A 26,673-nucleotide genomic window follows, 5' to 3' on the forward strand; every position below is an offset into this window, starting at 1 on the left:
GTTTATGTTTTTTATATATAATATTTTTTTAAAATAAGATTAAAGCACATAACAGATGATGTTAAGAATTAAAAATTCAGGTATTTTTAATACATTGACCGTGAAGTTTGGACTAAATGCAGTGGTTTTGACATTTTAAATGTCATGGGATTGATATGAAAACAAAACAAAAACCTATAGATATTCTCTACTAGTCATACTATAAAGATGATAGATAATCGTTACCATTACCAAAGTGACAGATTATGGCAGTGTGACCATTTCCTTTAAATATACAATATGGTATGTTAGAGTCTCTAATCATGGTGATTTTATTGGTGTTTTCCATGCTTAAATGAACCAAACGTAGTCATCACTCATGTGACTAGCGGTGACTGGGACATCAGTCAAGAGCACTGTTTGTTATTTTGGACAGTTGTGCAAATTTGTCCCTCTGAGAAGTAATTTTTCTTCAGCTTCTGCTAGAAACTGCAAACAACTGGTGGATTTTTTGACAGACTGTCATGGTTTAGGAGACAAAACATGGACAAAGAGCACAATAATTATGTTTTTGTAAATTGAAAACAGACCCAGGATCCTCCATCTGAACACTGAAGCCACTGAAATATCAACTTGGGTAAGTTTCATTATATTACATATATGATTTATTTAATTTGATAAATTTAATTTGATACAAATAAATATATTTAATGAATTTATATTTATTTTTATATGTAACTTTGTATTAATAGCACTTTATTTTACAGTCCTGTTCCCCATGTACATACTATGTACTTATTATAGTAATTACAATAACTATGTAATAACTAGGTACTAACCCTGAACCTACCCCTAAACCTAACCTTACCCCATGTAGTTACCTTGTGTTACCAGAACTTTCTTAGATAAATACACTGTAAGTACACTATAAGTACATGTTAGTACACGTACTGTAAAATAAAGTGCAACCAATATTTCTATTGGAGTTCCACCATTACTGGCTGTAAATCAGTGTGATGTCACTGTTAGCCAAACAATGTATGTTTCATTATAATGTCATCCTTCTTTCTGACTTGAGCTGAGAGTTGTGAGTCAGCTGCTTCATCTGAATTACACTTGTCACTGATGACAGAGTCACAACGAACGCAGACATGTATAAACCGAGTTATGAGTCTGTTAAAGTAGTTATGAAAATAAACATAAAGAATTGTGCATGGCTAACTGTAAAATGAGTTCATTCTATTTTGCTTTTAACCTACTCACTAACTGTGAAATATCAATATCTTTCTTCTGAGTTTGGCTATGTCTTTGCCAAAGTAATGCAAAATCAGACCATAAAATAAAGACTTTTTAATGGTACTAAAACCACTGATTATTAATCAGCATATGAAAACAAAATGTGCTATCTTGCAGTTTAGGTTAGCCTATTCTCATTTTGGTTAAACTGTATAGTTTAGATTCAACATCTCATAACAGGTTAACCAGCAGATGTTCTTCCAAACAAGCTTAGTGCCACTTTTACTGATAAAACCCTGAGTTATTCTGTCTGAACAGAGCCAGCTTACTGTGTCCGTGTGGACAGAGGTTTCATTGTCCCGTCTCTGGAGGAAGCGGTTCATTCAGGCTGCTGTCCTGCGCTGTACAGTCTGGTGCATGGCACTGCAGCGCTGCTGATGTCATACGCACCCCTGAGGATGCTGAAGTGCTGAGGAACATGACCAGAATTAGATCATGCTTATGTCTCTGTTCACTAAGTGCGCTGACTCAAGAACTTTTTTGTTCTTTCATCATATTAGCTCATCTGTGGAGTGTACAGTAAGACCGTACTGGCATATTGTACTTTATTTGTCCCTGGATGCCTGAGCCGATGTGGGCTGGGAATGTGTTTCAGTGGTTGAGATCCTGTTTCCACCCACATCTTCTCTCCTGAGTCAAGCTCTGCCCTCTGGGACGCTGTTGTGACATGCAGTTCATTCAACTTTTTTTTCTGTTTTTGACCATGATAATTTATGTTGACTAAGTTTAAAGCTTGGTTATAGTTAAAGTGGATATTTAAAGTACACAAAAAGAGCACCAATTTATTAAAGCTGATTTAAATCTCTTTTAGATGCAGTCACGAGTCGCATGACCGCATTTGAATTTTTGCTGAGAAACAAACATTTCATTCATTACGAGTTAGCTTAGTTTTTCAGGACCAAACAATGAGACCCACACATTGATGTCATAATCAGAAAGAATGCTAAACATCTTTCAAATGGGTTTGGCTATTTGAGGCCTATGTAAATATGAAACGATAATTAAAAGAAGATCAGATATTAAAATAAGGACTTATATACTTGAATCACAATTTACAGTAAATCCTATGTTATTATAACTAAAATATATTTTGCTGTCTTTGGACACCGTCCATAAGTATACTGAGAGAGAGAGAGAGAGAGAGAGAGAGAGAGAGAGAGAGAGAGATGGATGGATGGATGGAGGGGGTGGGTGCGTCATTCATGGTTCATGGGACAATGAAGAGGGGTGTTAGTTGGAGAGGTATACATTACAGAAGACATCTGCTTGGATTGACATTGTTTTGGACCTATCTGAATGCAACAAATAGCTACATTTTAAATTGGAATGACATTTTTGGAAAGTGGGGCAATGATGACAGATTAATATTAGCATAATGAGGAAACAAACTGCAGGGCTGATATAAAAGGTAACAGTCTCCAGATGGTGCACTTGACAAATGTGATACTTGTATAATATATCAGTATTTGTATAATGTATAATATTTGTTTTATTTTAGCACTGTGAAATGACCTGCTGACACGGATACATATGATTTTGTGAATCCTGGATACTCCAGTTCAGTGGCTAGTTTGTGTAACTTAATTGTTTTTGTCACTGTAGGAAACTTATGAAGTAGGATGTAGTAAGTAAATTATGCTATTTTACAAACACAGATGCATTATTTATTTGCATATGTAGGACTATATTGTATTAAATTATCCATGCAAAGGAGTTAAATCGTTTTCTGTTGTTGGTCTTTTATCTTGTCCGTTTATATTTTAACGGCTGTTTCTTTAAACATATTAAACATACACTTGCAATGTACAATTTAGCGGGTTTTACATTTTAAATGCCAAAAAGAATACGTTCGTGCTTGTTCTGAAGGTAAAACAATCATTGACGCAGAAGGATTACGCACAGGGTACGGAGGTGCGTAAATGCAAATAGCTCTATCGTGGGCAGCGAATCACAGTTGAGGAAAGCGGAAGAGGGCGGGAACTTAAAAGAATAGAACCAGTGATTAATTTGCATATGGAATAGTTTGGTTTATGCGCTTCATCATTACAAACACAGCATTTTCATGGTTTACCTGGAACTTCTACGCAACAAAACAAAACAAAGCATTAATAATTATGAAAACTGATTAGTTATAAATTAACAAACAAGGAGATTCAAGACAAGGATATGTAAGTCAATATTTGATTATTTTGTGGTTATCTTAGTACTGGTGTTAGTGTTTTTCTTAGTACTGGTGTTAGTGTTATTATTATTATTTTTTAGGTCACAATAAGGTACACAGCAGAGATGCGAGCTCTGAAGTGTTGGAGGATTCCTGCCATACTTACTATCCTACAGCAAACATGGATTTTAGCCATGGAAATTCCTCCTGATGGTGAGGACCTGCTGTTTGGAACTTGTCCACAGCTGGGCTTGTGACCAGAGTTCATTGTTTATTCTCATACGTTGTCCTTTTAATCCGTTTAACATTACATTTTTATGTGTACTGTACATCCTCACAGTCAGGCAGCCTCCAATGATTTTTAAAGAAAGTCCTCAAGACTACATAGTAGATCCAGTTGACCCTATTATTGTGGAGTGTGAAGCGACAGGGAATCCACCTCCAGTGTAAGTATCCTACAAGCATTTTAGTGTCCATACACTGTAATATATAATCATAAATGTCAAATCTTTATTGGACTAATTGATTACTTGCCTTAACCTTTTTTGGCCTTTCCTTCCCTATTATTTGTCTTTGTGTCAATAGTGCTAAAATATTAATTGATTGCAATGTAAAATGTATGCATTGACTGATATATGACACTTATTGCATGTAGCTTCACATGGACACGTAATGGAGTGTACCTGAATGTGGCTCGAGATCCTCAGGTCAGCATGAAGTGGCGTTCTGGCACATTACAGATTTTCTTCTGGGGTCGTCCTGATGACTATGAGGGTGTCTATCAGTGCACGGCGACTAATGAGTTTGGCTCAGCTCTGTCCAGTTACATCAACCTGCGTGTCTCCAGTAAGCCTGTATACAGCATGCAACTGTTAATTCACAGTAATAACATTTGGTAAATGGGTTTTTTGAACATGTAATTTCTCTGATCAGAGGCCCGTACCTGGTTGAAGGAGTATCTGGAGCCGGTCTCAGTAGTTGTTGGGCTTCCTCTCATCCTTCCCTGCAATCCTCCTGTAGGTCCTCCAAAACCGGACACTTACTGGCTGAACAGCAGTAAGTCTCCAGCTTAGATGTTTCTGATATGAAAGATAAAATATGACCCTGGACCACAAAACCAGTCTTTAGTCGCTGGGGTATATGTAGCAATAGCCAAAAATACATTGTATGGGTCAAAATTACAGATTTTTCTTACATGCCAAAAAATAATTAGGACATTAAGTAAAGATCATGTTCCATGAAGATATTTTGTAAATTTCCTACTGTATACATTTAAAAACTAAATTTGTGATTAGTAATATGCATTGCTAAGGACTTAATTTGTACAACTATTAAAAGCAATTTTCTCAATATTCAGATTTTTCCAGATTTTCAAATAGTTTTATCTCGGCCAAATATTGTCCTATCATAACAGACCATACATTAATGGAAATCTTTATTTGTTCAGCTTTCAGATTATATATAAATCTCAATTTTGAAAAAATTGACCCTTATGACTGGTTTTGATCTAAATGATCTAAAGTTGCTTTGGACGCATCAGAGTTAGTGCTCAGTTGTACTAGGTTTTTTAAAGAAGTTAAAGTTATGTTACAGAAGATTTCAATATCAAATAAATGCTGTTCTTTTAAACTTTCTTTCCATCAAGAATTTATAATTTTTTTTTTACCATTGCTTCCACTAAATTAAGTAGCACAACTGTTTTCAGAGATCATTGAAGAAAAACTGATTAAAAAATAATTAAATAATAATTAACGCGTCAATTATTTTTACCGAACCCACACTTTTAAATGGAACTGTTTCTGTATCTTATGTTTGTTGAATCTTAAATAAGCCTTTAAATATACTGGCTATAGTTTGTATCCAATTTCATTTTATTCCATAGCCATGGCACCAATCCGTCAGGACCGTCGAGTATCAAAGGCAGAGAATGGAGATCTGTACTTCTCCAGTATTGTAGCAGAAGATGCTCTTACAAACTATGTGTGTGTCGCGCGCTTCCCCTTCACAAACACCATCCAGCAGAAACCGCCCCTCATCCTGCAGGTGCTCACAGGTCTGTGTCATGAAATATTTTCATTCTTCTTTGGGATTATTGCTTAAACAATTGATTTAATATTCCGCCATGCCTATGTCTGTGTGTGTTCAGTTTGAGGAAGAACCATGATTAAAACCATCTAACAGTCTAACGCTACGGTGAGTTAGGACTCTTATGCTTCTTTATAGTAAACACTGAACAGACTGATCCACTAACTATTCACTTCTGCTTTGGCCAGGTTTTAAAGTGCCATGTTCTCTATCAAATTTGTGTTATTTTATGTCTATGTAGCTCGAATGGCAGCCCATACTGCACCCAAGTTTCTGAAACCTAAAGGAACTGCCAGTACAACCATTGCATTGCTGGGGGAAGAGCTTGTTTTGGAGTGTTTTGCTGCTGGAGTGTGAGTTTTAAAATCATTTTGATGATCTGTTTTCTGACACCAGTTGAATGTAGGTTGATTAGCTTGTTGTGAAACCTGTTTCTAACCATTAGTAGCTCTGATTCTTTCTTTTTTCTTGTAGTCCGACTCCCTCCATCAAATGGATTAAAGATTGGGAGGAGATGTCCATGACAGGAAAGAAGTTGGAGAACTTTAATAAGACGCTAAGAATAAAGAACGTCTCTATGGATGATGTAGGAGACTACATCTGCACCGCTTCAAACAGGATGGGCAGCCTGGACCACGTCATCACTGTCAGGGTCAAATGTAGAATACTTCATTACTTTATTATCATTGTTCATGACTGTCATTAGTTAGATTCACCCAAAAATGTGTTTTTCATTCTTTTCTATAGAACACAAACAGAGAATTTGAAAGAAGTTTACTCTGTTCTTTTTCATACAATTCCAGTTAATGCTTCAAAGTGACAAGACCACATCTGTCACTGAACAAAAACACATTATAAAAGCACCATAATGAAACTCCAAACAGCTAGATATTTGATGTATACATTGTGCGAGGAACAGACCAACATTTTTGTCTTTATTCTCTAAATTAAAAAATCAAATTTGACAACATTTCAGTGTCAGTTTTGACATTTAAAACATCATCTAACATAAGTGACATTACACCTGGTTCCATATTCACAGTTCTGTTCACAGTTTGAGGCCTCTATAATTGTAAAATATTTTTAAAGGATATCTTTATTGCTCAGTAGGGCTGCATTTTTATTTATTTTATTTAACCAAAAACAGAAATGTGAAATATTATTGCAATTTGAAATAGATTTCTATTTGGATATATTTGATGGCAAAGCTGCATTTTCAGGAGTCATTACTCCAGTCTTCAGTGTCACATGATCTCTCAGAAATCATTATATTATGCTGATTTGGTGCTCAAAAACACAAATCTATACAGAAAAGCATCATGGAACAATATGAAGATGAATAAACAATAACTACATTTTATTTACTCAATGAATGACAAAATCAAGATGGCTATCTATTCTCAATTCTCTTTCCATCTGCAGCGGTTCCGTTCTGGGTGGAGAAGCCTGAGAGTCTGGTTTTGTCTCGTGATGACAGTGGTAGTATAGTGTGTAGTGCTGATGGAATTCCTCGACCACAGATACAGTGGCTGGTTAATGGAGAGCCAATCAGTGGTGAGAAAAAACACAGGTTCATATACAACCAGGTGCACTGCTAAGCTTTTTAATGCTTATTTTTTCTGTGTTCACTTTAGATGCTCCTAAGAGTCCAGGCAGACAGGTTTCAGGAGACACTTTGACGTTCAGGGCTGTGGTTCCAGACAGCGCTGCTGTGTTCCAGTGCAATGCTTCAAACCAGTATGGCTATATCATGGCAAACGCTTTCTTGGCTGTAATGGGTAAGAGCTAGAAGAAGCTGGATTGAAAATTCTAGAATTTACGTGCACCATCAGCTTTAATGATTAATTGCAACTATGTTGTTTGCAGATATGAAACCTCGCCTGTTAGGTCCCAGAGATGAACTCATTAAAACAACCGAAGGCAATCATACTCATTTAGACTGCCCATATTTTGGCTCTCCAAAACCTGCCCTGCGTTGGTAAATATATTGTCTTACTATAATTTAAAATTGATACAAATACAAGAATAACACCAGGAAATATATATATTGTGATGTTGTTAATAAACAAAACATGCAGTAATTGCATGAAACATTTCAAAAGTGTATATAGCAAAGTTTTCAATCAACCTGTGTATAGGTCAAAAGGAGGACTCGGTCCCTTAGAGGGAGGTCGTCATAGGATTCTTCCAAATGGTACACTGGAAATCAGAAATACAAAGCTACAAGATCAGGGAAGCTATGTGTGTGTTGCAAGCAATGTCATTGGACGAGATGAGAAGGAGGTCCAACTAGAGGTCAAAGGTCAGAATCTAGACAAGTTTCTTCTTTGAAATGTCTACTAAACATACCCATATTTCATAAGCATAAGAAAATACAAACTTTTTGCTTTATAGAATCGTGATTCTCCTATTTACTTGTAAATGTGTCATAATAACCCAAGTTGACTTGATTGTTTGAAGATTAAACTTATTTTTATTTTATAGAGCCCATTAAAATCATCCGTGCCCCACACAATACTGTTGTCATAAGAGGAAGTCTGGCTCGCTTTGATTGTAAGATTAAATTTGACCAAACTCTGGATGTCACCGTTACTTGGCTTAAGGACAAGAAGTTCTTGATCTTAGGAAGGAGGTAAACACAACAAATTGTTACATCTGGCCACAAGCACAAGTGTCATGAATTATTCTAGTGGTTTACTACAGGATAACAGATCGTATTTGACTGCTTTGTGTCTTACAGGATGACCAAGGATGAGGATTCTCTGAGCATTGCTGATGTGTACAGACGAGATGAAGGCGTCTACACCTGCAGGGTTAAAAGTGAACTGGAAGAGGTCACTGCCTCAGCCAAACTCACTGTGATGGGTACCAACACATATACAGTTTCTGAACATGTATGCATTATAAACATGAGCATATTATTGATGTATACTTTTGCTTTCAGATCGTCCAGACCCACCCAGTGACCTAGAGATATCAGACCCATCAGAGAGGAGCGTTAGACTCACCTGGGTACCAGGACTGAGCAACCACAGTCCTATTAAAGGTACACGAATACACACATCCACACAAATATAGATGCAAACAAAAATTTGATACAATCTAGCTTTACAATGACATAATCCTGCATTAATTCTCTTTTAGAGTACCTGGTTCAGTATACTGAAGATCTCCTTGCAGACTATTGGCTGCTGCCAAGTGGCTGGAAGAACCTGTCCAGCTACCCAGGAAGCCTGAACTCTGTCATTTTACAGCTGACACCGTTTGTAGAGTACAGATTCCGGGTCATCGCTGTCAACGGTATAGGTCCCAGTAAACCCAGCTGGCCATCTGAATACTACCAGACAGGAGGAGCTGGTAGGTCCCTAATCTGTTCTATTCTCATTCAAAATTTGGGGGTCAGTAAGAATTTATTTATTTTTTCTCAATCACAACTACTGACAAGATCCATTCATACTAAGGACGACAACTGTAATGATAACAATAAAGATGTTTTAAAAATGTTTTTAAATTTAAAAATAGAAGCACAGTCCACACCACAACTATAATGATTACAGCACAGTGGAACAATATTGTTGGAATAACTTTCAGATTGATGAATAAAAACATTAACAGCCAATCAGAATCCACATGATTTTAAAGAGCTTGAACATTTAAAGAGGCAGACAACAAAACTGCAGAATATGCTTATAATAAACATGGACACTTGTATAGTTACCAATATAGTTATCATATTTGTTTTGAACAGGCCATTATTAGGAGCCAAGCACCGAAAGTGCAAGGCACCTATTGTATCCGTTAGCGTAATTTTTTTCTTCCACTGCAAGTCTAAGGCAGCCCATAGAACTGATTGTGGGAAAGTATAATTTGGCACACTGATAGAGGACAGTCCCAACGTTAACTATAGCAAATTTGAAGTCTCTAACTCCAACTCTCTAGCGCCACCAATTGTCCAAAGTTTCGATATTTTTATGCCAATTACTTTTGAACTGTAAGCCAGAAAATTAAAATAATTTTTTCCTCTGAATCCTTGGCTCATGTCAAGTCAAATATAACCCAAAATTAAAAAATTGCTTTAAAAATTAACAAATTTGACGAAAAGCACGCATAAATGTATGTGAGACTATATCTCGGCAATGGTTTGGCATATTGAGACCAAACTTGGTGTTTGTCATAATAACCATGACCTGAGACTACCTGCAGTGTTTCGACGCAGTGCCTCCTAGTGGTCAGCTGATATGAAAAAAATCATATTTTTGCTTATAACTTTTGAATGGTTTGGCCAAAAATCACATAACTGGTCTCTTTAGATTCAGTGAGTCATGTTGAGTCAAATGCTATAAAATTTTCCTGTGTCAGCCATTGTAGGCGTCGGCCATTTTGAATTATGTTTTAAAATGCTGTATTTTTTGAACCTCAGATGATCTTCAGACTGTGCTGACAGTTATGGATTGTGTGTCGATAGAAAAAAACTTTTTTGCATACCACAGCAACGAATTTGAGGCATCATGCCAAAATGACACTTCAGCTTGTATCGCTGCAATGCTTTGGCATTTTAACACCAAACTTTCTGTGTGTCATCTCTCACAGAACATTACAAAATGATTTGATTACACCAACACCTCTTGGTCAAAAGTGATAAGCCATTTAATCATATTACTAGTGGTTGTATTTATGATTTTTCAACCATTTCTATTACAATCATCCTAAAATTGCTGTTATTGCTCACTGTTGCATTTGTTGTGGTCCTCCATGCCATGCTTAGCTCCTAAATTTGCCGGTGGAGTGCTTGGCCCGTAATTGCTGCTTGCAGCTATATTATTATAAATGTTTTTTTACTGTAACTTTTTATAAACTTAATGCATCCTTGCTGAATAACTATTAATAAAAAAAAAACTTTGAATGGTTATATTATATTATATCATATCATATCATATATTATAGAGTTATGTTTTGTCTTTAGTGCCTGATGCCATCCCAAGGAACATCCAAGGAATGGGAAGTGGAGTGTTCAGAAATAACATGGAGATCAGCTGGGAGGTGATTTAATGTTGATTGGTGGATGGCAGTTATTGTAGTCAGAGATGCTGACTGGGATGTAATCGCATGCATATGATTTATATGAACTGTGATGTATTTGTTGTGTATGAAGCCACTAGAGTACAGAGAATGGAATGGGCCGAAACTGGGCTACATGGTTTGGTGGAGACGAAGGGATTCAAGGGAAGAGTGGAAAAACTACACAACATACTGGTGGTGTAGCTACATCATCTATGACACTGACACCTTCACACCCTATGAGATTAAAGTTCAGGCCGTCAACTTCTTCGGCTATGGCCCAGAATCCCCTGTTGTGATTGGCTACTCTGGGGAGGACCGTAAGTTCACATCTACTTCAGTAACCCTGAAGTTCTGTTCAACATACATTAGAAAAAGAGATGCGAGTCAGTGTTTCGCTCATATTGGGTTCTCTAACAGGTCCTGTTGCTGCTCCATCTGACCTGGGAGTGTCAGACATTGAGAGCTCAACGCTGACAGTCCACTGGGAACCAGTGGCACGAGCTGACATCATGGGTGAAATAAAGGAGTACAAAGTATACCTTCTTAGATGCTCAGGTCAGTTGATTTGCATGCAGAAATGATATGGGCTGCTGATGGAGCTGTGCTTGGTTTCTCAGGTTTATTATTGGAGAGAGAGCAGTCGCCTGCCCTGGCACACTGTGAGCAGGAGGATTAAGACCAAGAGTTTCAAAGCTAATGGACCTCGTCTGTCTGGGACCCTAACCGGTCTTGTACCATATAGTAACTACAAGATGTATATTGTAGTAGCCAATAATCGCTTTGAGGGTCCGCCCAGCAACACCATTGAGTTTCAGACACCTGAAGGAGGTATTAAACTGTTCTCTTAACATAATAACACACAGAACACATACTTGACTTCTTGCATGCATCTCCCTTCCCCTCTAGTGCCCTCGATTCCCAGATCATTCAGAATCATGCACCGGCACTATGACACCATTTACCTGGACTGGGAAGAACCTGCAGAACCCAATGGCATTCTGACCGGATATATCCTCAAATATCAGTCATGTAAGTGCACTTACATCACTTCTCATGACTTTTTTAAAAGCATTAGTCACAAATGCATTTTTTTTTATTAGAAATTTCAAAAGAACAGATATCTTTTGTACCTTTATAAATGTTTTATTGCTAATCCATTTAATGCATTCTTGCTAAATAAAATATAAATTTATTTTACTGACTTTAAACTTTTGAATGGTGGTATATGTGTAAATTATACAAACTATTCTTACGACACCATCATTCTCTTGAACTAATATTTAGTTCAAAATATTACTGTGGTAAAAAACATCTTTTCTCCAAATAGCATTACTAAAAATTATGACATTATTTGTAGGTTTTCAGCATTTTATTTATTTTGTAAACATTAACATGAAAATGACTAAATGAGGACACACATCGGGGTTCTTAATGGTATCTAGCCTTACCAGACTGTGATCATCATGTCTCTGTAGTGAACGTCTCTCTGGGTGACAGAATCCAGGTTGAATACATTCCTCCGAACATCACCTACTTCTCCCTGCGGCGATCTGACCGTTACACGCGATACAAGTTCTCACTGGCAGCACAAACCGAGGCTGGAGTCGGGGAGGCCTTCACAGAGGAATCACCCCATTTTACAACTGAGGGTACGGTGTCTTCATTTACATTCATATGGTGATTGTTCCGCAACTATGATTCCTGACACATCTGCATGATTGACTGTGTGTATGAGCAGAATATACCCGGGATCAAGTGGACATTGTGACGCAGGGTTGGTTCATTGGCTTAATGTGTGCAGTCGCTCTCCTTGTTCTTATCATGCTCATAGTCTTTTTCATCAAGAGGAGCCGAGGAGGAAAGTACCCAGGTGCGATAGAAATTTCTTGAGACAAGTTGAATGTAATTATATATAATATATGTGGCAAAACATTATTTGGTTTGTTTTTGTTTTTATAAGTGCGGGACAAGAGGGACTTTGCATTGGAGCAACTGGATGATAGAGAGAATGGAACGTTTGATTACAGGTGACTTCAAAGTTCTCTGAAGTTTATTTACTACAGACACACTTTATTTTCAGTGATACACTTACATAAAAACAGCCTGTGAGGGTGAAAAATGAATCAATCCTATCATTTACATCATAACATTATCACATTAGCACAAGTTGATCTGGAGCATGTACTGTACACCACAATAATTGTTCCTTTTCCATCACACATTTCTCACTTTGTTTATTCCTCCTTTATTTTTGTTTCATGTCTTTTGCGACTGGACCATTGAAGGTCTCTTGAGAGGTATGATTCGTGTCATTTTTAACAGGTTGTTTATTAATTAAATGGCCCTATTCTACTATAGTACTTTAATACACTACAACTATTCCAGTCTAACGATCAAGTGTTTTTTTAAACCATTTTTACACTGCTGGTTCAATGGTTTGTGAAAATGAATACTTTTAATCAGCAGATACATTAAGTTGTTCAAAAGAATATTTGTAATAATAATTTGAAAAAGAGTTTCAAATAATTCCAAATAATTGCTGTTCTTTTTAACTTTCTGCCCATAAAAGAATGTATCACAGTTTCCACAAAAATATTATTCAGTAAACATTGATACTTGTGATCTTAAATGTTTGTTAAGCAGCAAATCAGCATTTGAGAATGATTTCTAAAGGGTCATGTGACACTGAAGGCTGGAGTAATCCTGCAGAAAATTCAGCTTTGATCACAGGAACAAATACATTTTTTAAAATATATTCTAATAGAAAAAAATTATTTGTAAAAAAAAAATTAATTTAAGAAGAATTGTAAATTTAAAAAAGAAAGAGAGAAAACAATTATTTATATATAAAAAAAATAATAATAAATTGTATTTTACAATATTAATGCAATAAAAAACTTTCAAAAGCATTAAAAAATCTTGCTGACCACAAACCTTTGAACGGTAGTGTATTTTTTTTTATTGACTACTCTTTTGTTTCATGTTTTGTATGTAATGTTTATGCTTCACATCATATTAATTGTGACTTCTTGGCTTCTATATCAGGATAACACGAGTGTCCACAATGCCCTATACCAGGCGGTATGCATCTCTTTAAGCTTTATGTGCTTTGTTTGCAATAATGAAGATCTTCTTCCCTGTCTCAAATGAATAATTTCCTCCTCAGTGAGGAAGAAAGTCGACAGGGACGCAGTCAAGCTGCGATTGAGCACATCGGCAGGAGAACGAACAGTGACGACAGCCTCATGGAGTACGGTGAGGGTGAAGAGATCGAGTTTAACGAGGATGGCTCTTTCATCGGCGAGTACACGGGCGTCAGTAAGAGGAACATGGACAGGAGCCCGTACCAGGACAGCTCTGAGCCCACGTCTCCTGTGGCCATCTACTCTTTTGCTTAGAGCTCATGGTGGGATGCCTACAGTGTCCAACTGAATTAACTTTACACACACCTCAAAACACACAACACAAGATTATGATCCGTTTAATCTGTCGGACAGGCTGCAGATGAGTAGTGCATATAGAGGTGTGATTTAAAGCTGTTTCTGGTGATTTACAGTTAAAGTAGCAATCAGTGTTTTTCAAATCCACAAATCATGTGCGAGGAAGCCAAGCGAAGATGCCTTGATGTGTTTATCATGTTGATAAGAAGACTGAAAGAAAACGGCTGATGGAAGCTTGATTCACTGAACACATAACATTCAGGATCATTTCACACAGATTTAATTACACAGATGTATGAAGAGATGTTGAGCATCAAGAACGCCCATAGGGCTTTACTGTTTAACCAGTTTTTGATCTCACTGATATTTGCTACTAATTCGTGTATATTTTATTTTTCAATATATTTGTGAATTCGCTGTTCTGTAGGTCACATTAATGAACTACAAACCATTTATTCTTACACAAAATACAATCTAACCCTTCGCTGCTTATTATAGTGTGAAATATATCGTTTTTTTGTATATATTTTTGAGTCTGTTAAGAGTACTATCATAAGTGTAGTGCTTCAGCTATTAAAATGCATCAAGAGAATTAATGTTATTGTCATAACTGAAGTAAAGGTCATAACAGTTCATGGTGACCATGGTCTATCATGCTCCAAAGAGAGCAAAACACAATATTAAGCACCATAAAAAGGTTTTGTGTGAGTCATTCACTGTTATCTTCCAACTCTTTTAAAGTCATATTAAAGATTTGTAGAGGGATAGATCAGAATATATAATCTTGCCTTCCTCCAAAGCTCACATCTGTCCCACATACGAGGTTTGAACTACATGAGAGTAAGTAAACAATAATTGTTTTCATAAGTGTGAACTCCTCATACTTTAGGTGGCCTTTATGAGTCTGATATGGCAATATTCTCCATTATAGGACAGAATTAACTGACCATATCCTCAACAACACGAACACACACACCTGAGCTATATTCAGAAACTCTCTGTAAGCTGCATTTTATGTTTGGTTTTATGATCTTGAAACAGAAAAAAAAACATGTCTAACAATAGCAGAGCTGATCATGATTTACAGTAAGTTCAGTGATTTAGTTCATGTCTCAGTCACGTTTCCTGTGCTAAACGAGCATTGCGTGATTGGCTTGCGATATTTAGTGCTACTTGACATTTAAAATACAGCATTCTGTGCAATCATAGAAGGAAGTTCACACCAGGGAAGTGAAAAATCACGTCCCACTGTTAAATGACTGTTTTCTTTTTACAACAGATTATGGTATGCTAAGACTTGTTCCTTTTTCCTCTGTGTGAAAATCAGCTTCATTTGACCCTGGGAGACCAACAAGTCTAATTGTGTTAATTGTGATGAAGGGTAATATCTGGGTTAAGCACATCATAGATTCCAATTTAAGGTTACCATTTAAATGTTTAGCATTGTTTTTTTGAGTCATTTGTAGGTTTCAACTCCAGTGCAAATGAAAGTGGCAGCTGTGATCATCAAGCCTGTCAGTTTATTTGGGCCATAAAGATGAACATAATCATGCAGAACAAGTGTTAAAACCTAACCTGACATTATCTGTGTCAATTACTTTGTTCCTTGTGGTTCTCCTATCAAAGGCCTGTAAACCACTGGTTTTGACTCTGCTCAAAAATACAACAATATGGACAGGAGTAGGTTACCTTGTTCAATTGGTAGTGCATGCCAACATCTTGTTTTAATAAAAGCTTACTGTAAAATAACAAGTTGTATGCCAACGGGATGACATGCAACACTAATATTTCACTAGTCACAAGACACAAGTCAGATTAAGCAGAGGACTTGTCTGACAAGGTGACAAGGTCTTAGCAGAGGATCTGTCGAAATGTGATCAAAATAGCACACCTAGGTTCCTAACTGATGACAGGAATTAACAGAGCAACCGTCAAGCATTAGATAGTGTTCTAGGTTATTACATGATGAGGTTTTTGGTCCGATAATTAATACTCAGAATTCTTTTTTTTTTTTCAGGATTTAACAGTAGAAAATTACTATACATATCCAGTTTTTTATATCAGCTATGTATTCTGTTGATTTACCACCATCACCATAGCAGTGAAACTTTTATTACTGACTATTCAAATCAGCTTCTAACATACAAATGGAATAATGACATACTTTTCAGATCCTTGAAGCATGAAGAGCAGGTGATCAGACCGGATGTGTTCTGAATATGTTGACACCGGGAGCAACCTAATGTTACTGAGTATTACTTTGTAATAGGAATTAATGGTGCATTATATTGCTGCCTGAAAGTTGTGTTTCATAGAGATGGAAAATAAAAACATAATTTCCCCTCTAGCCTCCTAATCAAGTTACTAGATTCCTGCCACTGTGCACTATGAATGTTAATGTCTCTATATGACAGCTTGTTTATGTTTGTCCAGTTACTTTGGAAAAAATGTAAATCTAAGGGATATTTGACAGTCTTTTTTGATTAATGTATATTCTTTGCAGTAAATGTAGTTTTGGATCAGAGGGCCTGTATCTTTGAAATGACCATTACAATTAGACATTTGATTCACTGAACTCAGTTATTGAAGTTGAAAAAAAGGAACAAACGCTCCTACAATCCCAATGTACAAAACATTAAGACTGTTAAAATGCAATGTCTTGTGTGATGACATCCAGGGCAGATGGGGAACAGTTATTTTGGGGAAATGAATGTGTTCTTGTTTTTGGTTAATCATTGGTATTATGCTAGAATTTCTGTGTGTTGGGGGTTATATAAACAATAACTTCTGTCAGTCATACAGCAGCAGCAGACAAAGATTCTTCTTGACTGGTACAACCATCACATTATGATGACCAAATTAATTTTTCTAGCTGGTAAGTGTCTGCTGATCTTACAGAATTACATTACAAGAGCTTGATTGCCTCGGAGTCTTTTATATGTTAACATTTCTTTTTATCTTGTTTTAGGCTTTTCCCTTGCGTTGTGTCACTTTGGTAATTTTCTTTTAATTTGTTGTTTCTTCTTAAATACTGCATTTAAAAACCACTATATAGTACTTCTAATAATAATTTAGCCATTCTGAAAAGTTGCTTTCGATTATATTTCTAAAATGTATTGTAAATAATAATTGCATATTATATTTTAATATGTATTATGAATGTATGTATTATGTATTTTAGGATGGGCCTCCGAACTGGTTTGCTACTTCACAAACTGGTCTCAGTACAGACCTGGTGTTGGCAAGTACATGCCAGAAAATGTGGATCCACAGCTGTGCACTCATTTAATTTATGCCTTTTCCATCATTAATTCGGCAAATGAGTTGAGCACTTTTGAATGGAATGATGAAACTCTCTACAAATCTTTCAATGGACTAAAGGAAAAGTATGTTTTATCTGATGTTTTGTTTGTGAATGCGTTTTATAATCAAATAGAAAGCATTATGTATTTTTGAATAAAATCTTAAAAATAAAGGTTCTTTATTGGCATCAATGATTCCACAATGAACCTTTACCATTCATGTAAACTATTCGTTCCACTAAAGGTTGTTTACAGTGATAAACAAAAAGTTATTTAGATACATAAATACATATTTAGATACATATTATTTAGAACATAAAATGTTCTTCACACAGTTTCTTTTAAGAACTGTTCACTGAAACGTTCTTTGGGGAACCAAAACTGGTTCTTCTATGGCATTGTTGTGAAAACCCTCTTTTGGAACCTAAATTTTTAAGAGTGTTGTGTTAATTTACAGAGACATTAATGTGAATAATGATACAAATATTTGACATGACAGAAATCCCAGCTTGAAAACTCTCTTGGCTGTCGGAGGATGGAACTTTGGCTCAGAACAGTAAGAATCCTGCTTAAAACAGTGAATTTTGAAGGATGTGTGTTAAATGTAAACGTAATTTTATCTTCATGGTACTTCTCTTCAGATTTAGTATCATGGTGTCCTCACCAGCAAACAGGACGACGTTTATTCAGTCCTCCATCACATTTCTGAGGAAACATGGCTTTGATGGTCTGGATCTGGACTGGGAGTATCCAGGTTCCCGTGGAAGTCCTCCAGAAGACAAGCAGAGGTTCACTCTGCTCTGTAAGGTACTGCAGTATTTACAGATATTTTACACAATATAGTAGTTTTAAAAATCGAATTATGGTGTTTATATGATGAGATGATAACATGGTTGAAAGCTTAAGTACAATACAATAAAGATAATAGATAATCAGAGAAAGAATGAGTTTGTAAGTCCACTAGTGAAATACTCTTTTCTTTTGTAAGTATTTGAACTCCACAAGTTTGTTTTAAACCTAAAGGGTTCTGACCATCTGTAAAAATAGTCATGATCAATGCCACAAATATAATAAATTGATTAGTGACCTAGAAAGTTGTTGTTTATATATATATATATATATATATATATATATATATATATATATATATATATATATATATATATATCCTTTTTTTATTATCATTTACTTTGACTATTACAGGAGCTCTTGGAAGCTTATGAGGCAGAGGGTGCTGCTACTGGACGTCCCAGACTCATGCTCACTGCTGCAGTGGCTGCTGGGAAAGGAACCGTTGATGATGGTTATGAAATTGCAGAAATTGCCAAGTATGTCTTCTGAAGAATTTTTAAATGAATGAATATGAATCAAATGAATATGTAGTCTGGCCAAGACCCACACAGTCTGCCTCATTATTTGCTTCTATGTCTTGAGTCTGAGTTGATGACTCTGAACTTCTGGTAATGCAGGTATTTGGACTTCATTAATGTGATGACCTATGACTTCCACGGCTCATGGGAAAATGTCACCGGGCACAACAGTCCTCTGTACGCTGGCTCTGGATACCCAGGAGGCAACATCTACTATTACACTGTAAGACGGCCATATATCCTACTGTATTCTTAACTTCATGTGTAACATTTAAATGATTGTGAATGAGACTGTGAGTCATTCCAAATAACAAGAAGCTGGAAACATGCAACAGGAAATAAGTGATTTGTCATGACAATGCAGGATTTTGCAATGAGATACTGGAGAGATCAGGGCGCTCCTGTGGAGAAGCTGAGGATGGGCTTTGCTACATATGGAAGAACATTTCGCCTGTCTTCACTTTCTGGACCTAGTGGAGTTGGAGCTTCAGCTAATGGTCCTGGATCAGCTGGAAACTACACCAGAGAGGACGGATTCTGGTCCTATTATGAGGTCTTACCTTCAACCTGCGCATGCATTTACTGTACATTACAGCTTGTTCTTTTATTGTGTAAAATAAAATCAGAAGAGTAATGAACCAATAATCTCCCATCAGGTCTGTACTTTCCTTCAAGGAACCTCTGTGGAATGGATTGAAGATCAGAAAGTTCCTTATGCAACAAAAGGACAAGAATGGGTGGGATTCGACAACAAGGAAAGCTTTGAGAATAAGGTTAGGATATATCATAAAGATTGGTAAATACATGAAATGTAATGCAGCTCTCATGCTCAAAATAACTCCATCTGTTCTGCTTCAGGTGAACTACCTAAAGAAGGAAAAGTTTGGAGGAGCTTTCGTCTGGGCTCTGGATCTTGATGACTTTAAAGGACAGTTCTGTGATCAGGGCGAATACCCCCTCATTGGACATCTCAGCACACTTCTTAATAGAGGTACATCTCATATCTTTATTAAGGGCATTATTGTCACAGAAGAAAAAATCATGCTTTGGTAAATCAAAATTATGACATGAAAAGTCTTTAAAACTTACTTTATAATTATGAGACAAGAATTATGATGAGATGCTAAGTAATAAATATAAGACAAAAAGTAGAAACTGAGATTCACAATTATGATTTCATAATGACTTAATATCATATTGTAATATGAATTACCAATCCATTATATTTTTTTTTCTTATGTGGCAAAAATTAGTTCTGATAAATCATTATAATTAACACTGTGATTGCCTTATAGTACTTTTTAAGATGATAAAAATAATTGATAATCTACAGTCAGGTCTGTGTCTTAATCTGTCACAGGTTATTTTGTGACAAATGACTGAATTTACAGTAATTATTTACATTTACATTTATTCATTTAGCAGACGCTATCCAAAGTGACTTACAAATTAGGACAAAGGAAGCAATCAAAAACAACAAAAAGTGCAATGATACTGTATATCAGTGCTATAACAAATCTCAGTTAGCTTAACACGGGACACGAAGCAAGGGCTTTTAAATAATATAATAAATAAAAAGGAAACAGAAAGAATAGAAAAAGAATAGAGCAAGCTAGTGTTAGAGCCCCCCCCCCCCCCCCTCAATTCAGAATAAACTCAGTATAATCAGATATAAACTCAGTATTATCAGATATAAACTGAATTGTGTGATATGAACTCACAAAAAAAAAAATATATATATATATATATATATACATACATACATACACACACACACACACACACACACACACACAGATACATATATATATGTACATACACACACACACACACACACACACACACACACAGATACATATATATGTACATATACACTCACCTAAAGGATTATTAGGAACACCTGTTAAATTTCTCATTAATGCAATTATCTAATCAACCAATCACACGGCAGTTGCTTCTATGCATTTAGGAGTGTGGTCCTGGTCAAGACAATCTCTTGAACTCCAAACGGAATGTCAGAATGGGAAAGAAGGGTGATTTAAGCAATTTTGAGCGTGGCATGGTTGTTGGTGCCAGACGGGCCGGTCTGAGTATTTCACAGTCTGCTCAGTTACTGGGATTTTCACTCACAACCATTTCTAGGGTTTACAAAGAATGGTACCACTCATCTCCACTACGAATTGGAAAAAGAGGCTACAATTTGCAGTTGAACAGTTGAAGACTGGAAAAATGTTGCCTGGTCTGATGACTCTCGATTTCTGTTGAGACATTCAGATGGTAGAGTCAGAATTTGGCGTAAACAGAATGAGAACATGGATCCATCATGCCTTGTTTACACTGTTCAGGCTGCTGGTGGTGGTGTAATGGTGTGGGGGGTGTTTTCTTGGCACACTTTAGGCCCCTTAGTGCCAATTGGGCATCGTTTAAATGCCACGGCCTACCTGAGCATTGTTTCTGACCATGTCCATCCCTTTATGACCACCATGTACTCATCCTCTGATGGCTACTTCCAGTAGGATAAGGCACCATGTCACAAAGCTCGAATCCTTTTAAATTGGTTTCTTGAACATGACAATGAGTTCACTGTACTAAAATGGCCCCCACAGTCACCAGATCTCAACTCAATAGAGCATCTTTGGGATGTGGTGGAATGGGAGCTTCCTGCCCTGGATGTGCATCCCACAAATCTCCATCAACTGCAAGATGCTATCCTATCTATACAGTATTGTTCAAAATAATAGCAGTACAATGTGACTAACCAGAATAATCAAGGTTTTTAGTATATTTTTTCATTGCTACGTGGCAAACAAGTTACCAGTAGGTTCAGTAGATTCTCAGAAAACAAATGAGACCCAGCATTCATGATATGCACGCTCTTAAGGCTGTGCAATTGGGCAATTAGTTGAATTAGTTGAAAGGGGTGTGTTCAAAAAAATAGCAGTGTGGCATTCAATGACTGAGGTCATCAATTTTGTGAAGAAACAGGTGTGAATCAGGTGGCCCCTATTTAAGGATGAAGCCAACACTTGTTGAACATGCATTTGAAAGCTGAGGAAAATGGGTCGTTCAAGACATTGTTCAGAAGAACAGCGTACTTTGATTAAAAAGTTGATTAGAGAGGGGAAAACCTATAAAGAGGTGCAAAAAATGATAGGCTGTTCAGCTAAAATGATCTCCAATGCCTTAAAATGGAGAGCAAAACCAGAGAGACGTGGAAGAAAACGGAAGACAACCATCAAAATGGATAGAAGAATAACCAGAATGGCAAAGGCTCAGCCAATGATCACCTCCAGGATGATCAAAGACAGTCTGGAGTTACCTGTAAGTACTGTGACAGTTAGAAGACGTCTGTGTGAAGCTAATCTATTTTCAAGAATCCCCCGCAAAGTCCCTCTGTTAAAAAAAAGGCATGTGCAGAAGAGGTTACAATTTGCCAAAGAACACATCAACTGGCCTAAAGAGAAATGGAGGAACATTTTGTGGACTGATGAGAGTAAAATTGTTCTTTTTGGGTCCAAGGGCCACAGGCAGTTTGTGAGACGACCCCCAAACTCTGAATTCAAGCCACAGTACACAGTGAAGACAGTGAAGCATGGAGGTGCAAGCATCATGATATGGGCATGTTTCTCCTACTATGGTGTTGGGCCTATTTATCGCATACCAGGGATCATGGATCAGTTTGCATATGTTAAAATACTTGAAGAGGTCATGTTGCCCTATGCTGAAGAGGACATGCCCTTGAAATGGTTGTTTCAACAAGACAATGACCCAAAACACACTAGTAAACGGGCAAAGTCTTGTTTCCAAACCAACAAAATTAATGTTATGGAGTGGCCAGCCCAATCTCCAGACCTTAATCCAATTGAGAACTTGTGGGGTGATATCAAAAATGCTGTTTCTGAAGCAAAACCAAGAAATGTGAATGAATTGTGGAATGTTGTTAAAGAATCATGGAGTGGAATAACAGCTGAGAGGTGCCACAAGTTGGTTGACTCCATGCCACACAGATGTCAAGCAGTTTTAAAAAACTGTGGTCATACAACTAAATATTAGTTTAGTGATTCACAGGATTGCTAAATCCAGAAAAAAAAATGTTTGTACAAAATAGTTTTGAGTTTGTACAGTCAAAGGTAGACACTGCTATTTTTTTGAACACACCCCTTTCAACTAATTGCCCAATTGCACAGCCTTAAGAGCGTGCATATCATGAATGCTGGGTCTTGTTTGTTTTCTGACAATCTACTGAACCTACTGGTAACTTGTTTGCCACGTAGCAATAAAAAATATACTAAAAATCTTGATTATTCTGGTTAGTCACATTGTACTGCTATTATTTTGAACAATACTGTATGTGCCAACATTTCTAAAGAATGCTTTCTGGTTGAATCAATGCCATGTAGAATTAAGGCGGTTCTGATGGTGAAAAGGGGTCAAACAGAGTATTAGTATGGTGTTCCTAATAATCCTTCAGGTGAGTGTATACATATATGCATATACACACACACAGAATTGCACAATAAATGAAAACATATACAAAATAGAATACAAAAAAGATTAGAAAGGTAGTTATTATTTTTTTTAAATTTAAGATTAGAATTAGAATAGTGAGTGCTAAAGTAAGAAAGTCAAAAAAAGATGGAAGAGATGGGTTTTAAGCCGATTCTTGAAGATGGCTAAGGACTCAGCTGCTCGGATTGAGTTGGGGAGATCATTCCACCATGAGGGAACATTTAATTTAAAAGTCCGTAAAAGTTACTTTGTGCTTCTTTGGGATGGCACGATCAAGTGAAATTCACTTGCAGAACACAAGCTTCTAAAGAGCAAATAAGTCTGAAGTAATAAATTTAGGTAAATGGGTGCAGAGCCAGAGGTAGTTTTGTAGGCAAACATTAATGCCTTGAATTTTATGCGAGCAGCTATTGGAAGCCAGTGCAAATTGATAAACAGAGGTGTGACGTGTATTCTTTTCGGCTCATTAAAAATTAATCTTGCTGCCGCATTCTGTATTAATTGTAAAGGTTTGATAGAACTGGCTGGAAGACCTGCCAAGTGAGCACTGCAATAGTCCAGCCTGGACAGAACAAGAGCTTGAACAAGGAGTTGATGTTGAATAAAGCAAATCTGCAGGATCGGACAGTTTTAGCAATGTTGTCTGAAAAAGCTGACCATCAATCATAACTCCAAGGCTTCTGGCTGTTTTTGAAGGAGTTATGGTTGATGTGCCTAACTTGATGGTGAAATTGTGATAAAACGATGGGTTTGCTGGAATCATAAGCAGTTCTGTCTTGGCAAGTTTGAGTTGAAGGTGGTGGTCCATCATCCGGCAAGAAATGTCTGTTTAGACAAGCAGAGATGCAAGCAGCTACTGTCGGATCATCAGGATGGAATGAGAGGTAGAGTTGAGTGTCATCAGCATAGCAGTGGTATGAAAAGCCATGTTTCTGAATGACAGAACCTAATGATGCCATGTAGACAGAGAAGAGAAGTGGTCCAAGAACTGAGCCCTGAGGCACCCCAGTAGTTAGATGTTGTGACTTCAACACCTCACCTCTCCAAGATATTTTGAAGGACCTATCTGATAGGTAAGACTCAAACCACTGAAGTGTGGTTCCTGAGATGCCATTTGCCAGTAGGGTTGATTGGAGGATCTGGTGGTTAACCATGTCAAAAGCAGCGGAAAGATCAAGCGGGATAAGTACTGAAGATTTGGATTCCGCTCTTGCCAGTCTTAGGGCTTCAACAACTGACAGCAGTGCAGTCTCGGTTGAATGTCCACTTCTGAAGCCTGATTGTTTGCTGTCAATGAATTTGTTCTGTGTGAGAAATGCAGAGACTTGATTGAACACAGCTCATTGCAATGTGTTTTTGCAATGAAGGGAATAAGGGAAACTGGTCTGTAGTTCTCTAAAAGAGATGGGTTGAGGGTGGGTTTCTTAAGTAGTGGAGTTACACGAGCCTGTCTTAATGATGAGGGAAAAACACCAGTGTGGAGGGATGTGTTAATGATGTGATTGAGTGCAGGTACAACTGCAAGAGAAATGGCTTGAAGGAGATGAGATGGAATAGGATCAAGTGGGCAAGTGGGATGATTATAAAGGAAGAGTTTGGAGACTTCTGCCTCAGAGAGTGAAGAGAAGGATGTAAATGAGTGTATGTTTGCTGGTGATATGAGCTTGACTGATTGTGGTGTAGAAAATTGTGCACTGATGTTTTTAATTTTATAAATGAAAAACGTGGCAAAGTCATCAGCTATTAGCGATGAAGCAATAGGGGGAGGAGGAGGACAAAGAAGTGAGGAAAATGTTTTAAAAAACACGCGAGAGTTGGATGAATTGTTCATTTTGTTATGATAGTATATCCTTTTAGCAGTGGATACATTAGCAGAAAAGGAAGATAGGAGTGATTGATACACATTAAGGTCAATAGTATTTTTGGATTTTTGCCACACCCTTTCAGCAGCTCTAAGCTTAGAACGGTGTTCGAGTAGAACATCAGATAACCAAGGGACAGAAGGGGTGTTACGGGCTGGCCTGGAAGATAAGGGGCAAACAGTGTCTAAACAAGATGTAAGAGTGGAGCAGAAAGTATCAGTAGCACTGTTAGCATCAAAAGATGCTTACAGTTTAGGGGAAGTAAGTGAAGATGACACCATCGCAGATAGCCGGGAGGGTGAGAGTGAGCGTAGGTTACGTCGAAAGATGACATGTGGAGGGGTAAGTGATGTATCAGGGACCATGTTGAGGTTAAGAGTGAGGAGGAAGTCATCCAACGTGTGCAGTGGAGTAACCAAAACATGATCAGTCGAGCAGTGTCATGTAAATAAGGTCCAGTTGGTTACCTGATTTGTGAGTAGCAGTAGTTGATACTCGGTTGAGATCAAAAGAGGCAAGCAGAGTGTGGAAATCAGCATACAGAGTATTAAATGTAATATAAGGATATATATAGTATAATTATAAGGAGTATTGCACAGCTACTTTCCTTACATATATGTAAAATGTTGATTTAACTTAAAATGTGTTAATAATGGTTCATTAACGCTACATTATTTTAAAGCTTCTGCTAAAAAAAGCAGTATTTCAGAAAGTTGTGTATAATAAGATAGATTAATAACTTAGATTAATGCATTTTGTAAAAAAAAATGTACTAGTCAATAAAATATCCAATTAAAATTTCCTCCTCCAGATTTCCCACCAGTTTCACCAAATCCAACACATGAGCCTGGTAAGACAACAACAACAGCATCCAGCACTGGATCTCATGCCACAAGACCTCATGTTGTCCCGACAGTCCCCTCAGAGTTCTGTGTTGCCAAAACAAATGGGCTATATGTAAACCCATATGACCCTGCGACCTTCATTCAGTGTTCTAATGCCATTCCCTATAAAATGGATTGCCCTCATGGGACTGTCTTCAATCCTGACTGCTTGTGCTGCGACTGGCCTAAGAATTAAACTCATGTTGTCACTGTTCCACTCCTGCAAGGGAAATGTTTAGAAATTTGGCAGGTTTTTGCAAAACTATTTGGCTATGATTAATACTACTTTCATAAAATAACATGCTACATTTTGTTGTGTCTTAAAAAGCAAGCACAGTCTTACTTACCTGATTAAAACTATGAGATTTTCTTGAGATCTGCGGCGTTTTTATAAAAAAAAATCAAAAATGTACATCTGAAATGCTAATTTGTGCAGCGATGTAAAAGGTTATAAATAGCATATTTTTACAACAGTAAACGACCAAATTCCACCCCTGATCACTAAAGGAAGTTATTATAAACACTCAATCAGGGTTTAAAGTGAGTTTTGAGTAAAAGTGTACTAATAATTTCATAAATTGTCTGATGTAGCTTGATGCTAATGTTAGCTCTAATGCTACTAATAGCAGGTGCAGTTCTTCTTCATAATGCATTTTTGTCACAATAATTCACGTAAGGTCGTAAGAAAATGTTTTGTTGTATTTTTGTAGTAAGACTTTTGATA

The 26,673-nt window shown here is 36.9% G+C and overlaps 2 protein-coding genes across 5 annotated transcripts; both read left to right on the plus strand.

The window, feature by feature from the left end:
* Window positions 1–106: 106 nt before the first annotated feature.
* On the plus strand, window positions 107–14,612 carry LOC113041175 (neurofascin-like). 4 transcript variants are annotated; one of them, XM_026199565.1, is made up of 27 exons: window positions 107–616; window positions 3,538–3,649; window positions 3,777–3,882; window positions 4,092–4,282; window positions 4,370–4,492; window positions 5,319–5,489; window positions 5,763–5,874; window positions 5,996–6,180; window positions 6,944–7,075; window positions 7,156–7,299; window positions 7,388–7,499; window positions 7,660–7,823; window positions 8,006–8,153; window positions 8,262–8,386; window positions 8,466–8,567; window positions 8,666–8,878; window positions 10,485–10,561; window positions 10,674–10,899; window positions 11,000–11,115; window positions 11,200–11,410; window positions 11,489–11,611; window positions 12,058–12,231; window positions 12,321–12,452; window positions 12,543–12,609; window positions 12,868–12,879; window positions 13,628–13,663; window positions 13,749–14,612. In XM_026199565.1, exons 2-27 carry the CDS (start codon window positions 3,562–3,564, stop codon window positions 13,978–13,980), a joined length of 3,522 nt encoding a protein of 1,173 aa, XP_026055350.1. In that variant the 5' UTR covers window positions 107–616; window positions 3,538–3,561; the 3' UTR covers window positions 13,981–14,612. The 4 variants fall into 4 exon arrangements, with proteins under 4 accessions (XP_026055350.1, XP_026055349.1, XP_026055351.1 ...); XM_026199564.1 differs by lacking the exon at window positions 107–616 and adding an exon at window positions 899–2,683; XM_026199566.1 differs by lacking the exon at window positions 107–616 and adding an exon at window positions 2,696–3,443.
* A 2,175-nt stretch (window positions 14,613–16,787) lies between these two features.
* Window positions 16,788–26,325, plus strand: LOC113041180 (acidic mammalian chitinase-like). The gene is made up of 11 exons (XM_026199580.1): window positions 16,788–16,897; window positions 16,991–17,017; window positions 17,204–17,408; window positions 17,824–17,880; window positions 17,966–18,131; window positions 18,528–18,652; window positions 18,794–18,917; window positions 19,059–19,247; window positions 19,351–19,467; window positions 19,553–19,685; window positions 25,877–26,325. Exons 1-11 carry the CDS (start codon window positions 16,870–16,872, stop codon window positions 26,143–26,145), a joined length of 1,440 nt encoding a protein of 479 aa, XP_026055365.1. The 5' UTR covers window positions 16,788–16,869; the 3' UTR covers window positions 26,146–26,325.
* The last annotated feature ends 348 nt before the right edge of the window (window positions 26,326–26,673 follow it).

Source organism: Carassius auratus, chromosome 23 (genome assembly GCF_003368295.1).
Source record: "Carassius auratus strain Wakin chromosome 23, ASM336829v1, whole genome shotgun sequence".
NCBI classification, from domain to species: Eukaryota; Metazoa; Chordata; class Actinopteri; order Cypriniformes; family Cyprinidae; genus Carassius; species Carassius auratus.